At 40.6% G+C, this 17,187-nt stretch overlaps 1 protein-coding gene across 1 annotated transcript in view; it reads left to right on the forward strand.

The window, feature by feature from the left end:
• Positions 1–2,905: 2,905 nt before the first annotated feature.
• The window catches only part of LOC106136726 (cell adhesion molecule Dscam2-like), a 31,051-nt gene continuing 16,769 nt past the window's right edge, over positions 2,906–17,187 (forward strand). The window contains exons 1-21 of the mRNA XM_060949103.1: positions 2,906–2,954; positions 5,306–5,489; positions 6,220–6,344; positions 6,665–6,829; positions 8,068–8,208; positions 8,525–8,639; positions 8,846–9,062; positions 9,304–9,511; positions 13,059–13,209; positions 13,487–13,638; positions 13,722–13,812; positions 14,133–14,314; positions 14,519–14,664; positions 14,742–14,877; positions 14,954–15,073; positions 15,152–15,361; positions 15,595–15,742; positions 16,007–16,155; positions 16,469–16,664; positions 16,764–16,909; positions 17,041–17,111. Coding sequence (XP_060805086.1) covers positions 2,906–2,954; positions 5,306–5,489; positions 6,220–6,344; positions 6,665–6,829; positions 8,068–8,208; positions 8,525–8,639; positions 8,846–9,062; positions 9,304–9,511; positions 13,059–13,209; positions 13,487–13,638; positions 13,722–13,812; positions 14,133–14,314; positions 14,519–14,664; positions 14,742–14,877; positions 14,954–15,073; positions 15,152–15,361; positions 15,595–15,742; positions 16,007–16,155; positions 16,469–16,664; positions 16,764–16,909; positions 17,041–17,111 — 3,102 coding nt within the window. The remainder of the gene's footprint in view (positions 2,955–5,305; positions 5,490–6,219; positions 6,345–6,664; positions 6,830–8,067; positions 8,209–8,524; positions 8,640–8,845; positions 9,063–9,303; positions 9,512–13,058; positions 13,210–13,486; positions 13,639–13,721; positions 13,813–14,132; positions 14,315–14,518; positions 14,665–14,741; positions 14,878–14,953; positions 15,074–15,151; positions 15,362–15,594; positions 15,743–16,006; positions 16,156–16,468; positions 16,665–16,763; positions 16,910–17,040; positions 17,112–17,187) is intronic.

Genomic DNA, 17,187 nt, shown 5'->3' on the forward strand with positions numbered 1-17,187 from the left:
ACAAGGAAACTCATTTTAATAAGGAAATGATATTCTTGGCATTTCCTGTTGAGTCAATTAAATTTCTGGCTTGATAAGATACGCTGCAAACTCAATTACAATTTCCGCTTCCCTTGTTGTACATATCATTATATATTTCAGTATAGTTTTAAAGAAAAAAAGAGACTCTGCAACACTGAAAGGAAACGATTCATTAATGATAGAGTTAAAATAATATTGAACATTATAGATATTTATTTTGTTAAACAAAAAGTTTGGTGCGATAAGTGTCAATTGCACAGTGGTCCTGGTTATTTACGTCAAATTTAATTTAACTATACCGGCGACATACACCAATGGTTCTTTGTGTCAATGGCGGTAATAAGTAATGTAATAAATTGAAGAATAACCCCATGTATCTAGGCACTAGGCAGGTACTAGCGTAGACAGCTGGCTTTTATAATACATATATACCTACATATAAAACATTTGTGCATTATAAAAAATCCTAAATGAATCCCCTTAGATGCTATGCTATTTGTGAAATGTGAAATAAAGGGACACATAATTATTTTTAATCAAAATATTACCAAGAATTTGTTTAGTAAAAGGATTAAGTATTACAATGAACAAAACCAGTAAATTAAATTGATCGAATATTTAAAAGAGTAATAAATTATAGGCTATGTTTGGCATCTAAATCACAATGTGGCCACTTTTCTACCACCAACCCATGGCTCAGCTAACATTTCAGTTATTCAAGCCAAATCGCAGAAGAGACCTGCTCTGCCTGTATGCCTTCAACAGGACATCATTTCTTGACTCCCTATAAGCGCTATTCAGTGTCTTTTCCATTCTGTATCATCTGTACCATTGATTATAAAGTACTACACTTTCAAATAATCAATCATCATGTCACAGCTCGTCTCCAACTAAATGAATCTCACGTTACTCAAACAAAGGCAACGACAAACTGAAGCATTGACTCGCAAGAGGGCGCCACCGATTCTGTTGCGCTCGAAATCTGCTAAAGTTCCGAATCAATTCCATATCCGTAACAATAACTCTCGGACTCCGACAAATATATACGAGAAAGTTTACACAGATTGAGTTAGCCGCAAGGTAAGATCGAGACTTGTGTTATGAGATACTAAGGTGATACACACACATTTTATATGTGGCTCGCTATACTTTTGACGCCAATATATCCAGTTTACATCAGTTACAACCAGGGAATAAGACCTTTAGTATCAGAGGTAGTAGAATATGTATGCAGTCCTGAATTTGTTGAAGTTATGTCTGTCACCTTTTGAATTACAGAATCTATGCACTTATGTAAACCTGTGTGAACCTACACTTATTATTTGTAAGAATGTTTACGAAGAAAGTAAGAAGAATATGTAATCATAAGAATCTCTTAAAGAAAAGTGAAGAACTAACTAGCATTTTAAATGTAGAACAGCTAAGAACTTGTCTCTCGAACAATGAAATACGAACGTAAATTACGACCAACGTTTAGAACTTTAGAACGCAGTGCAATTTGCATGGGAATCACGCGACGCGGGGAGTAATACTAGCATCGAGTAACCAATTACACATTATTTATTTTTTTGTATAAAAAAAGTTATAAATACAATACATCACTATCCCGGAGGGGTAGGCAGTGACTACATCTTACTACTTACAGACCGTGACCAACATTTACATCATGCGTTTCTAATTCACCAATCTTTTTATAACAGACCGTCCATTGATTAGAAAATAATTTAACTAGAAAATAGATAAAAAATATACTTAAAACTATCACGAAATGAGACGTGTTCGTTATTTCGTACGTATTTACCTACCTTATTTACCTAACCTATACCTACTAAATTACATTTCCACGAGAGCGCACATCAACTATGACTGGTAACTTGGCTCTTAATTTAGCTCTTAGTTACTTAATTACGCAACTTTACACGACCTTCATCAACAAAATTGTCAGACAATTTAACTAAACTTAATTAAATTATTACAAAGAGTAATTCTATCTACGAAGTTTTTTTATTAGACAAATTTAATTACAAAATGACTACTCAAATGATTATTTATAATTTGAATTATTAATAAATAATACAGGTATTAACACACGTAACGTACTTTTTTTTATCCCGGACGTTTAGAATCATGTAACAATGATCCGTGGTCACCGAGCGTCTGAAAACCGGCGGGCCAACTGTTTCGTCTGCTACCATCACAATACACACTGACAGGGTCCATATTCTAGGGCGCCGCCGTATTATATTAACGGACTTTACAGAATGAGTATATATTTTTTGTAATAGAAGATGACTTAAGTCATCTTCAGCGTATAAATAGGCTAATTTGTAAACTACTTTACAAATTAGTCTATTTATAATGTCGTTTATTAGACAGACTCTGATAAAAGGATTCTGTAAAAAAAAAATTGTTTGTTCATATTTGAGAATGGTAATAACGTAAAGAAAGAATAGGTTTACTTTTTTGTGATGGTGTTTAGTGCGGAAATAAGTATAATGTATATTAATCCAGGGAGAAGGAATGATAAACGGTTTAAATATGATAGGTAGGTGATGAATTTCTTGAAACAAGCAGTTAAATGATACAACATTTTAGAAACATTTATTGAGAAATGCTAGTTGAAAGATTTTCAACTATACAATGCATGTCCAGCTTGCGTAATCATTTAGCATCAAATAGAATCACAAAAACTGATTATCTTTTAGTATAAAACATCTTCTCAAGTCCCGATTACATCCTTACTTCTTTGGAGAGGAGCCCAGAGTAGCCTTTTAGATGTAACGATGATGTAAACACAGACCTGTGCAATACGACTTGTATGTTTTGTTCCCAGAACGCGTAAACAGAAGAAGCGCGGCGGAGAGCTCGCGGCGGCGCGCGCGCCATGTCCCCGGCCGCGCGGCTGGCCGGCTGTCTGCTGCTGCTTCTAGCCGGTCAGTATACCTCTTTCGCGTGCCTTTTAATAACACTAATAAGAATAACTCCTTTTCGAAGAGGAACGCCGATACAAAAAGAAATCCACTGCTACGATCACTGTAAAGAAAGAAATGCATAATATACTTGCTTTATCCACATTCATTAATATTTTCAAGAACATATGTCGTCTTTCAAAAACTGAAAAGTTATGACACACTGTGGTTTATTGTGCCATTATATTCTGATATAATTTATCACGTGCACACACACACACACACTCACGTCTATATCTCTTGTAGGGTAGATAGAGCTAACTGTCTTGAAAAGACTAAAAAGCCACGTTCAGTTGTATGGCAAAATCATATAATTGACATCTAAATAGTGACAGGTTGCTAGCCCATTACCTAAAAGAAGAATCCGAAGCTTATTCTAAATGAATATATTAAACCGTTCATCACAAATTTTACCGAAAATTAACTGTGTGCATTTTAATCATGAACATTGATTGCCACTTTTCAATCGGAAGTGGCTCATTTCGTTCTAATTCCTTTTAATTTGCCATTATTAATGTGAATCTGATCTGAATGCTCTTCACCGCATTCTAAATGTTACCGTTGAAAGCCGAGCCGAGACTCGATTCACTGTAATTGAAATTTGGTGTCGGCGTCGGCGGAGAGTGGCGGCGCACCGGCGCAGCATTTCATCGGCCACGGCTCGATGCTCACCTCTTTCCAGCTCCTCAACTCATTATAAAAGTAAAACAGCAAACGAACTCGAACAAACAACTGACAATAGCTCGGCTGAATTACATTTGAGTGCGATTTTCCACAGCGCTCTAACTCACAAAGTCGCTCCGCGCGGGACACTTTTTTTGGGGCAAACGGTTTAAAACTCCACTTGGGCTCTCAGAGTTTTAAGTGGCTTTAAGTTTTCTTTGTTTGAGAAAAGAATCGCGCGGTTTCTTATACTTTCCAGCCTCAACTTAAAAGATAGGTTTGGGTTCTAACTGAGCCGCTCTGATTAACTCGAAAATGATTCAGTTATCTTTGGTTCTCTTTGTTTTGTGAACAAAGGAACGTTAAGAAAATCTTATTAAAGCTGTAGGCGAATATAAAGCAAATAGCGGATAAGACCTTATCAAGGAGAAACAGACGCGCAGTATTGTCCCTGTCGGAAAAATTATTTTCTTTTCTGTACATCCGGCAAAAGTAAACGTACCTTAATATTCTGATTGATAAAATACAAACCAACTTGTTCTTATTTAAGGCGGGGTACCTAGTTAACTGATTTCATTTAAATAGGCACGTTTGGTTATTTGTTGCCGACATATAAAGAGAATAAATACGTGTTTTTCTTTATTGAGAGCTCAGCTGGCGGCAAAATAAAACTACGCCCCGGCCTGGCAAGAAAAAATTAAATTCGAAGAAAAGTGGGCACGTTGATAATGTGCGATGTCACCGCCTTTACTGCAAGTAAAATAATTATGCCACAGGGGCAAGCTCAATGCAGCGGGAGGGTAAACAAGAGCACACTGTCGAATAAATTAGTAGACTACTCACATCTGCAGAAAGAAATCGTCCACTATAAAAATAGCTAAGAATTTCCCTATTGCAAAGGAAAACGTTTTAAATACAAAGTCGAAGATCTAGTCGAGGTCGAAGTCGAAGTCTAGTGTTGGTAGAATCAGACTCGATTAGTCGTCGAGAAAAACAATTCTCAACGAAACTTGCTCCTCGCCGTGATAGGCCAATTGTTGTAATGAAAAAATACGGCGATTCAATTACAGAGTAAAATAGCCTTCACGTCGTCTACTCTGAATACCTAAGTTGTATGAATGAGATGGCTTTACGGAGTTCATTCCGAACCCTACTACTGTCGCATTCAAAATATTAACGAATGTTAACGGTTCCTAATATTCACAATTGAGTATGCTTCTGTCAGATGTCTGTACACAATACATGTATACATAAATTGTGGTCCCCAACGCAAAATGTACTATACGTACGACCTGGCTACTTGGTTACGGTGGATTGTTTGTTATCAAAACTACCCTACAATCTGGCAAAAACAAATGCTATCTCCAAATATCATCAATTTGGCACAGACACACAAAATCTTCAGGACTAACATAAACTACTTATTTGCTTGAGATTCCCAAGAGATCGAAGACTACAGAAGAATCTCCTTCCTCTAAAATATATAAAAGAGGACACGGACTGGCTGTTTGACTAAAATATCAACGCACCGTCCAAACCGTTGGCTTTAGACAAATAGCAATTGGCATGTAAGTGCGTTATGTGTCCAACGATCCACTAATAGAAAACTTACAGGAACTCCCACAATAACCTTAACTAATGTTTTTATTTAGCTGCTCAGGGCGGCGGCGGCGGCGGCGGCAGTGCTCCGCGGCTGGTGAGCGAGCCGCCGGCGCTGGTGCGGCACAGCGCGGCGGCGGGCGCGCGGCTGCGCTGCGTGGCGGCCGGCGACCCCGCGCCGCTCGTCACGTGGCTCGACGAGGACGGCACGCCGGTGGCCGACTCGCCACATCATAGGTACGAACTTTTGCGTGCCAGGAGAGCAATTATTAATTTTATTTTATTATTTAACATGTATACTAAACATATAACAGTTGCTATATAAATAAAAAAAATTATAGGTACATCATTTTCAAAAATATACATATTTAATCAATATTTTAAAAATAATTTGAAAAACAAACAAGGACATGAACCCACGCTATGGCTATGATCCCTCGGGATAAAACACGGAGTGTAATAATAACTAGACGATAAAAATGACAAAGAACAGTCATTACAGTAACAAATGGATCTAATGATCGCAATAATTTTTCGTTGCAAAAAGTAATAATTAAGAAATGTGGTCTTAATATCTAAGAAGTAATATTTCTGCGGCCGCGTCGTTGGCGGAGATTGAGGTGTGCGCGATCGCTCACCTGCTCTGATGGTTGAATTCCGCCAATTTGTTATACAAACAAGTTCTATTCGTGTCCATAAGTAGATAAAGCATCCATTACGTGTCCTGATGCGTATTTTAAACGACAAATATTCATGTATGATCAAATATTAATAATACTCAAAGTAATATTTGTCCCTGCATACTGCTATATTTTTAATTAATGTGGATGACTCGTAGAAGTATGCAGGTATTGTGGTAAGTAGAAAGATGTAATCTCTACCTCTCTCACTAGTACGGGACAGAAGGTAAACGTAAATAATAACGAGTAATTTAAAAAAGATTGAGTATATATACTTTTTGTGACAGACGTGTGTACCCGAACGGCACCCTGGAGGTGCTGCCGGCGGCGGCGGGCGGCGCCGGCGTCGTGCGGTGCCGCGCCGCCAACGCGCTCGGCGTGGCGCTCTCCCGGGACGTCGTGCTCGAGACAGGTTCCGGAACCTTTCTCTAAGATAACGTTACGGAAGCTCACCAAACTTCTTCTTGAGCATGTTCTTTTTAACGCTTGTTGCATTTTCCGTAGTTTCAAGTCTGACTTACAGTCAACATCACATCGATGTCTACATAAAGTAATGAGTGATACTATTCTACTCTGATAAAATGCTCAGATCATCCGCACAATTTATTAACATGTCGTTAATGAGTGATATACTTATCTTACTTACAAAGAATTTTTCGAAAAGAATTAGGAACGTTTTAAGGTTACTCTTGTAAGTACATCGCGATACTGATCAGCTACTCATGGTGTCAGTGGCGGACGAGCCGTGGGAAGCGGTGGCGTCCGCGAGCCCGGTGCAGGCGGGCGGCGTGGCGGCCGTCACGTGCCGCGCGTCCGCCGCCGGCGCCGCGCCGCTCGTGCGCCCCGCCGTGTGGTACCGCGGCGGACAGGTGCTCAATGTGGACCCGCCTTCACCAGGTATACCATGGCCTCCCATTATATCTTACAATTTGTTAAAATAACATAATTAAATTTGAATAAGCTGTAGCGAGAGCGATGATTCAGCTCGACCGCCACCAAAGGGAAGTTAGTCGTTTTGATTGGATGTTGTGACGAGTGGCGTATAGAGGTCGCCACAAAGCAATACCATTCATGCATTCATGTTTCTTTCTCAGAGCAAGGGGTAAAGATTACTTTCACTAGTCATGATCCTCACATATTCCTTTTCTTCATGCGAATTCATATTCTTGTTCATGCAGTGTCACCGATTAAGGGAACACTTTACTTTAAATGAATAACTGAATGCAGGGTATGAGAATTAATGATAATGAATGATTCAGCAATCTAAATTACATAGTATTTGATCATGAAAACGATTATAAGGGGAAAAGTTTAGGTGTATTAATTAAAACAGTGTCACCCGCGGCCCGCGCCTGCCGCGCTGTATCGCGCGATATTAATTAAGGCAATCTCTCACGGGCCCCGCCGTATTTCACGCGGACGCTGACGAATGGACGGGGATAACTTGTTATAATCCCCCTTAAGACAGACCGAATTAGATGCTGTTGGACCTTTTTGCTTGGGAATAACTCATACTCATTATATTTGGTTTATTCATAATTTTCTTCAACAAAGATAATGATTTATCTGATAAAAGACACATTTCTCTATATCTTAATCTCGAACTCATAATAACCATCCAATTGGGTGTGGCCTTCAGTCTTGTGACTATTGGCTAAACTTATACATCTCGTACGGGATAAAAATGTATATTTTTGTATCTCATTTTTATATAAGAGAGCGAATTTTGCTGTAAAATCAAATTGTTAGGCCGTCTCATCAATTGACTGCATAGCTTAAATTTCTAAACCCCAGTTGCAAGAGTTTGCAAACTAGATAAAATTCAAAGCACGAGTATTGAAAGTTGAGCGGATATTAAAATGAGTAAAGTTTGTACGGGCGCAGGACGAGCGTTGTTTGGCGTCGCGTGCCGCGGGAACAATGGCTGTTGTAACACTTTGTGTATTGAATACTAAGCAGAACTACCTCTACTGATATAAAATATAAACTCGTGAAACAGAAACCTAGATCTCAATAATCTAAACCAGTACCATTAACTTACGTTTATGTAACTTGAAAAAATTGAGTTAATAATAACTTTAAAATCATGTCAAAATTATTTTTCTTGGGTTTGTTACACTAATACCAATTTCCAGAGTCCCGATACGTAGCATTCGGTGACACGCTGCTGATCCGCGCCGCCGCTGGCCACGACGCCGGCGCGTACGCCTGCCTGGCGCGCCACTCGCTCACCGCCGTCACCAAGCGGAGCCAACCTGCCATTCTTACAGTTACCAGTAAGTATTCCATGATCCGTGTATAAAATACGATGAGCTGACAAGCATATGGAACCGAATTTGAGTTGACATAAAGTATCTCGTTTCTTCCTTTTACTTACCATCTTTTATCATCTCGATGTGTAGTCGGAAAAGCATTTTATTAATTTCATTATTTATGTTTTTTTTATTTTATTTATATTTTAGCCATGAGGCCTACATTGTACAATACTTTCTTTATGATTTCTGCTTTAATAATTTTTTGGGTCTTTTTTGACACAACAAAGAGTATTATATTTTTGCTTACATATGGGAATAATCCAAAATAATGTCGCAGCGGGAGGTTCGACGTCAGCCCCGCGGCTGGCGGCGCCGGGCGAGGTGTCGGTGCCGGCCGGCGCCGACTTCTGCCTGCCCTGCGCGGCGCCCGACCATCCGCAGCCACACTACACGTATGATATCTTCTATTTTACGACTCGTAGCCATTTGGAAGTTGCTTTAACATCCCTTTTTATGAACTTAAGCTAAGCAACTGAGCAAAATCTTAAGTAAAACAAAATAAGTTTCCATAACGTCCGTCTATTTTATTAAAGGCTGATTTAACTACTCATTGAAAGGCTAAATACATTATATTTTTTCCAATTTTTCTTTCACGTAGTTGGTACCGCGAGCTGCACGGTCGCTTGTCTCCGGTAGAGCCGTCTCCTTCCATCTGGGAATGGGGCGGCGGCGCGGCGCTGTGCTTCCGGCGCGCGCGCAGGCAACTCAGCGGCGCGTGGCTCTGCAAGGCCTACAACGTGTTCGGCGACGCTACGGCACAGCTGCGGCTTAACGTTGAAGACGCACTTACTGTTACCGTTGCCCCGACTCTTGTGGTAAACTGTATTCCACACTATGAATGCCTCTTTCTCGCAAGATTAGATGGAAAAAATTCTCAAAAGAAATATCAGCATATCGACTTTCTTTCGTAGATGTCATTTAGTACAAAACTTCATGTGGAGCAGTCAAAAATCGATGAATTCTTATGAATACACAAGCTTAACCTCACTCTTATATAGTTCATTGAATAAGAATCATTTTCAGACAATATCATACTAATACAGCAAACACATGTAGGTAGCCGACACAGGCAGTACGGTGCGCCTGAGCTGCAACGCCAGCGACCCATCGGCGTCGCTGAGCTGGCTGCACGACGGCGTGGCGGCGGGCGCGGGCGCCGAGCTCGTGCTGCGCGGACTGGCGCGTGCGCACCGCGGCCTGTACCAGTGCGTGGCGCGGAGACAGCGGGACAGCGCGCAGGCCGCTGCTGAAGTCAGGCTTGGAGGTAATTTGTTTCGAAAGTGAGATAGATCTAGTTTCCGAACTTTTCAATAAGGTGACTTGGTTATTTTTTCCCCCTTCGTTTGTTACTTTAGGTAGAAGCTCGAGTTATGCGTGTGATGTGGTCATTCGAGGAACTTCCATCCACTACATAAGGTTTTTTCTTAAAATATATGCGTTCATAAAAAAAATATACGTTGTGCTGCTGACAATGCAATCGCGAATTGATATCAAATACATTGATGTCGGTCACATCATAAAAATCCAGATGAGTGCGATTTTACGGGCGGAAAGTGCGGGGTCACATCAATCTCGGGAGACGCAAGAATCAATCAGAAGCGATTGCGGGGAGCCTCTCTTTTTTACTGATATTACTTAAGGTTCGTGCGAGACAACAGTCTGAAATAAATTTTACTTTAGTTTTGTTTTACTTTTTCATTTTATTGCTTTTATTGACTTCCAAAATGAATTTTAGTTAATAATTCCTCATCGCTATCAAAACGCAAGAGTAATGAAAGAAAAAATACACGATTTTTTTTTGTTTTGTTAAAGTGACCTACCAGCCGTTTTAGTTTTGCTATTTCATTTCAAAGCGCTTAATTCCATTACATAGAGAGCTTTTAAAATGAAATAAAGTAAATACGATCTAAAGTTCCACGCTGAAGTTACAAGCACTAAATCGTATCAGTTAGAAGCTAACTTCCGCAGCGCAGAGTTAGCGGTTACAACACGACCGGCTGCGACTGCGCGCGGCGCCAGGGCCGGCCACGTACAGGCTCGTTTGCAAGGCGTGTTTAGAAACGGTACTTGTTTACAGATCATTTACCTTCTACTGTAACAAATATTGTTTCTAAATATTCGATTGTATCTTGTTCAAAAAATATTAATCAATTTAAAGTTGATAAGACATTTATAACAACTTCTATAATTATATTTTCTAACATTAAATATGATGCGCCCCGATACATTAACTTTTTTGCCCGTTTTGGAATTTTCAGATGTCTTACTTTAAAAGGTCTAATCAAGAGGTTATACCTCTTGATTAGACCTTGTACGAGGTATACCTCGTATCCGTGCCTGCTCTTCAAATTCATAACTGTTTTTTTCTCATTCATAACAAGGAAACAAATACATATTTTTCTCTCTATGTGATAAGTATGTATAGTATAATTACTTGATAACAAAACTGAATCAGTATAAACATACAATTATTGTCAAGCTATATTTCGCACACACTACTGCGTGTCCAACGCTGCCAGCCCTCGCCGCCCCCACCCACTATTATTGCCGCTTCTGCAAAATTCTACATCGTTTCGTTTTATTTGATACGTTTCAATTAAAAATGCTTTTTACGTTCAGCTGATACTGTCGTTGGAATATTGAGATAAAGAATTATAAACTGGAACAGTTATTTAAAACTATTTCTATTAAATTTTTTAACAGTATACTGACGCCTCTAATATTCCATTTCTTATCTGTATGGGGATTTTTTTATTGTAAAAGTCTCCGATAACGTTTCGGACGTGCTTCAGAGTGGGTAAATTTAATATCATCCAAAGAATTATTTAATAGCAAATAATACATAAAATCACGCCCTTAACTACATCTTCCCACAGTCTCTGCATTCTTCTTTCCCTTCATCACTCTTGTCATGCACGCTCGGCGGTTAGGGGTACTCTTTCGAGTATACTTTTAATGTATGGCATTATGAATCAGATTTTCAATGAATTCAAAATAAACTTTTATTACGATTGGCCAAAACAAAAGCAAATTTATGTAGAATGAAAGATTTATTTGAAACAATACAAGCTTCTCAAACACATTACATAAAATAAATAAAATAGACCTTAAGACTGAACAGATGGGCGCTGCAGCAATTCAAAAAGGTCATAAGATCAGCGGATTTCTTTGCTCGAGATGAGCAAAGCACTGGTTTTCAGATAATATAATATGTTTACAAACTATATCTCTACAATTTCCTGCCTCTCTTATATTCGTTCCTCCAGAGGTAACAGCACTTGGAAACATTCAATATTGTATTGTAGCAATAAACAAAGTGCGCGGCCGGCGACGCTCGTAAATCAGCAGCCGAGCGCGCCCGGCGCTTTGTCAAAACTCAGCTACGGACTTACTCATGTCAACTAATAACATGCATTAACATATCACCTCTTTATCCCATGCGGGGTATACAGAGCTACCCACAGGAAGATAAGCCAGCAATGAAAATCTGCCCTTAGAAGTTAATAACTAATACAGGATATCTATGAGAAGGTGCTAAAGTATATAAAGAGCGTCGATGGTCGAATCGGTGAGGTGCGAGTTGCGCATAAAGGAACAGGATCAAATTCCACCTCGGCCATATATGAATGACTATTTTCGAGAACTAGTTTTAATACTCACCAATGCTAACCCTTTAGGTAAACATCGTTAGGAAACCTGCACATTCTATACCCGAAAACAATATGTTTCACCCAATACAGGTTAGGTTCCTCTGCAAAGGTTCCGGAAGTCTTATGAGAGTCGGTACATGGACAAACCTGACTCACCCAATCCAGGATCCATGGTCAAGGGCTTACCCCGGGCTCCCCTTCAATGCGGTAAGAATGTAACCGGACTATATCTTGAAGGAAAAAGATGAATACATATAAAGAGTAACTTGGAAAATCCATAAGCCAGACGAGTAGAAAAGGAACAGTAAAATCTACGTCTGTCTAATCTCTCGGGCTCTAAATTCTGTTGAGGATTTAAGGATAATAACCACTTCATTCCTCCAAGAAATAGTTTTTCTAGTTACGTTCCGAAGAAACAGATATCTTTAAATTCACATTAAAAATAACAAAAACAGTGTCACACTCTATAACCAGTTATTACATAAAATGAATCTTACGGCTCCGACACGGGTTCACGTAATCCGAATCATCCCTCGATCCGTTCGTCCATTTGGTTATCGGAGCCATTACTGCCGTATGCGTTGATATATTGGTGGGTTCGCGAGATAAATCGCAGGAGGCTGCGACCGGGAGTAAAGCCGACACCGATCACTTCGGCGGACCTGCTTCACCTTGGAACGGTCACACTCTGCCTTAACTAATGCTCTCCATATGACAACTTCAGTAAAAACATGTACTGAAAATAAACGTATGCAATGTAGACCATTTGATTATCTAAATATACATAATACAAGATGGTGGTTAGATTCTGGTATATAAATATATAATAATAAATATATACGGGACAAATTACACTGATTGAGTTAGCCTCGAAGTAAGTTCGAAACTTGTGTTACGAGATACTAACTCAACGATACTATATTTTATAATAAATACTTATATAGATAAACATCCAAGACCCAGGACAATCAGAAAAAGTTATTTTCTCATCATGCCTTGACCGGGATTCGAACCCGGGACCTCCGGTGTCACAGACAAGCGTAGTACCGCTGAGCCACAGAGGCCGTCGATATCCGTACAAAACAAACTTAAAGCCTTGAAGGCGTGGCAACTTAAGCGATTCCACTAGATGAGCCAGTTTTATTGGTGTTCCGGGTGCAGATTCCCCGCCGGAGCTGCACTACACGTTCATCGAGCAGGCGCTGCGCGCGGGCGGCGGCGTGTCGCTGCGCTGCGCCGCGGCCGGCTCGCCGCCGCCGCGCCTGGCCTGGGCGCTCGACTCGCAGCCCCTAGATCAGTACCATCGGCACAGGTATAACTTGTTTCAATAAAGAAACAAACCTAAAATGGCGGCCTAAATGATGACCTCTCACAACGAACATTAATCGACGATTATAGATATAGGACGGATTTAATGGATATAATTAAATAATTTTAAGGTACACTTAGTACACCTATCTGCAATATTTTTCTATTAACAATAGGTAATAGTTATATAATAATATTTTAAGTAAAAAAAAATTTTTTTTTGATAAATCTACTACAATTATTATTAACTAAGCTTTATTTTTCTTTCTTATGGTTATTAGGTATTTCATCAGTGAGGAGACCTCAGTGAATGGCGACGTGGTTTCGGTGCTCAACATCAGCTCGGCCTCGCCTGAAGATGGCGGTCGCTACACGTGCCGAGCTTCCAACTCAAAAGGGCATCACGAACATTCCGCTAGACTCAATATATACGGTAAAAATAAACAAAAGATATACTTTTAATTTATACTGTTGTTAGTCAAAATATGATAGCTTTTTTGTCAAAATTGTTTTTAGGCCCACCTTCGATCCGCGCCCTGGGGCCAGTGCGCGTGGTGGCGGGCGCTAACGCCACGGTCTTCTGCCCGTACGCCGGATATCCGATCAGGTCCATAGAGGTGCATTTGATAGGATGATTCCTATGACTTTACACCGACACTAGCCATCCGCTGGGCACCGCAGAACAGTGATATCATTATACGCTTTCACTCGCATGCACTTCACATCAAATCATTGCTTTATTTTTATTTAAGTTAACTGAATAATTGCTGTTTTGTATTATAATCATCAGGCTAAAATATAATAAGGAAATATTAAAAAATATATTAGGATCAATGTATACAGTGACAAAATATACGTAATTCAATTTTGCTATTGCCTCCAGACCTTTTAAAGATGGTCAGGTTTTGTAATTGATATGAATGGCAGTTCAATCTCGTGGTGGGCGCGGGGAGCGGGGCGGGCGGTGGGCGGCGCGGGGCGGGTGGCGGCGCGCGGCGCGGAGCTGCGCCTGACGCCCGCGCTGCCCGCCGACGCCGGACACTACGCCTGCGCCGTCGCCGCGCCCGACGGCAGCGCCGCGAGGAGAGACATCGAGATACAAGTCAGAAGTCAGTACGCATATGAATAACTAATTTGCCATTCGTGTCATTCCTAACAAAGGAGCTACTAATTCCTTGCATGTCATTCACACAAACCAAAGCGAACAATACATCATATTTACATTGTCGTTTAGAACCATGGTATTTTCTAGCACATTCCACTTTCATCCTGATCGCTACTATGAATCACCATTTTTTATCTGTTGCTCTTAGATCCACCAAAAATTTCGCCATTTATCTTCTCATCCGAGCTGACCGAAGGCAGTTCTGTACAAGTTCTTTGCGGAGTCTCGTCCGGTGATAAACCAATGTACTTTTCTTGGCTCAAGGACGACGCGCCTTTACCTCCAAACTTACAGGTAATTTTAATTTTTAATTTATTGTAAATAGTTTTCAGATTTATGTAAGCCTTGTAATGAGTCTCTGTTTGTTTTAGATCGAAGAAAAGAGTTTGAACGAATTCTCTCTACTGATGTTTTCGGACCTGTCAGCCAGGCACAGCGGCCGCTACACGTGCCGGGTCTCCAATCATGCTGCTACCGTCAACTACACCGCCACACTTAGTGTCAAAGGTGATAATTACATTTAAATTGACAATATTCCGTTTAAAAAAGTATTTGTAAGTACATTCTAAACATTGTTTTGCAGTTGCGCCGGCTTGGGTTTCAGAGCCCACTGATACAGCTGTGTTGTTAGGCGCGACGATCGCCGTGGACTGCGTTGCTAAGGGGTATCCACAGCCCACTGTCCAATGGTACAGACGTCTTGGTAAGTTAAGCTCATAAAAGTTTAATTTGATTAATTTGAGTTTACTTCTATCATTAATATCCAAATTAATCTCATCAGGAGAAGGGGCTAGCCTTAACCATGAGAGTAGTGACCAATGGGAAGCTATTCGAGGCTCTGAGTGGGGAGAGGCTCCGCAGAGCCTGCGGGGCAACAATGGCACGCTTTACAGTACGGCTGCGGCGCGGGCGCACCAGGGCAGCTACCGGTGCGTCGCGGACAATGGCGTCGGCCCGCCGCTGGTTAAACACGTCAATCTAACAGTCCACGGTAATAAGAAAACAAACAAATAAATGCATTTTCGGTATATTTAAATTTTATTATTTATTAAACATTAAGTAAAACTTTTCTCGATTCAATGGCTCTCAAATGCCGTTCATTTACGATGCGTTTAGTAACAATCTTAAAATTTTGTTATTATTTATCAGGCAATTAAAATCTTAATGTCGCCCCAATGTATTTTTTTTTTTAATTTTATTCAACTTAGAAATGTTTTGGTGCAGAACCAGCTCACTTTGACGAGTCGGTGGGCACGAACGTGAGCTGCGTGCGCGGGCGCAGCGTAACAATGACTTGCCACGCGCTCGGCGACGCGCCGCTCACGCTTCACTGGACACACCGCGGAGTCCGACTTGATCTTAATTCGTACCGGTATGTCTATTTTGTATGTCTTTTCACTTAAACCAGTTATAGGTCGATTGAGGATTGATATAATAAGGTCTGTTTTGTGATTGATCCATCCTAGAGAACCGATGAAGATATTTAGGTCAGATCTAAGGTATACCGCTTTAAAAATAGTTTGTCAATACTAAGTATTTTGATTAATCTATCAACTTAAACTTTGCTGACCACCCCGAAGATAGTAGATATTTTTTTTCTAAAGTTATCTAATCCAGTGTACGAATTTTAATCAAGGTGGACAGTATCCGAGGTTCGCACAGCCGACGGTCTCCGCTCGGCGCTGCAGCTGCGCGCGGCGGAGCGCGGGGACGGCGGCGAGTACCGCTGCCACGCCGCCAACCAGTTCGGCCGCAGCGAGCTGCTCATGTACCTCAGTGTCGAAGGTTTGTGGTTTTATCATGCTGCAGCTATTACATTTTGTGATACATATATTTTTATAATTATTACGTACTAAATATGCTTACGGCTTCTTTACAATATTTTTTCTTTATGTCCGTGGTAATTTACAAAAATCCTCAGAATATACCTCAGATTTCGAACTGCTTTCTTACGCTTCCTAAAAAACATGCATAGCAAATTCATCTTCCTACACTCTATAGACTGTACGTTCCTAGTAGATTTTACATTGTCGTTCAGTCATTTGGTAGGCAACGAATAATTGGTATATCGATTGATTTCAATATGTTATAATGGCAGAGCCTCCAGAAGCCCCAAAAGCGCTACACTTGGGCGGTGTAAGTTCACGTTGGGTGCGAGTGACGTGGCAGGCACCACGGGCGGCGCGGGCGCTTCATTATACTGCATTGGTCACACCACTTCATGCTTTGCGAGCCACTGACACCAGTCACACAGCACCCGTCAACTTGACGGTCGAGCCTATATCTAATGAACGGTTCGTAATACAAACTTTTTTAAAACCAATGAACAGAACATTTTTGCCTCTTATTAGTCACTTTTAAGCGGTTTTTAAAGAATCATTGTCTACCAGCAGGCCACACGATTCAGCCCCGCAGACCCTCGCGGCGCGCGTGGAGTCGCTGCGGCCGGCCGCCGCGTACTCGCTGCGACTCGCCGCCACCAACCATGTGGGCCAGTCTCCCGCCTCTGACCCACTGCTTTTTACAACGCTTGATGAAGGTATTTTATTTTTTTGCAATAATAATTATTCGTTAATATATGAATGATATGATGAACCAATGATCAAAGTAGACATTACATCTCTAACTTAGTAGTATGATCTTCATTATATGAACTATTTCCTTATACAGCTCCATTAGTTCCGCCGCAGAACGTGCGTGTGAGACCAGCCAGTTCTGGAGAATTACACATATCATGGTCGGTATGTATCCAAATCTTCAAATCCTGAAATAGGTCACCACCTCTTCTTGTACAATAATTATAACGGTTATTTGTTT

This window comes from Amyelois transitella, chromosome 3, assembly GCF_032362555.1.
Source record: "Amyelois transitella isolate CPQ chromosome 3, ilAmyTran1.1, whole genome shotgun sequence".
Taxonomy (NCBI): Eukaryota; Metazoa; Arthropoda; class Insecta; order Lepidoptera; family Pyralidae; genus Amyelois; species Amyelois transitella.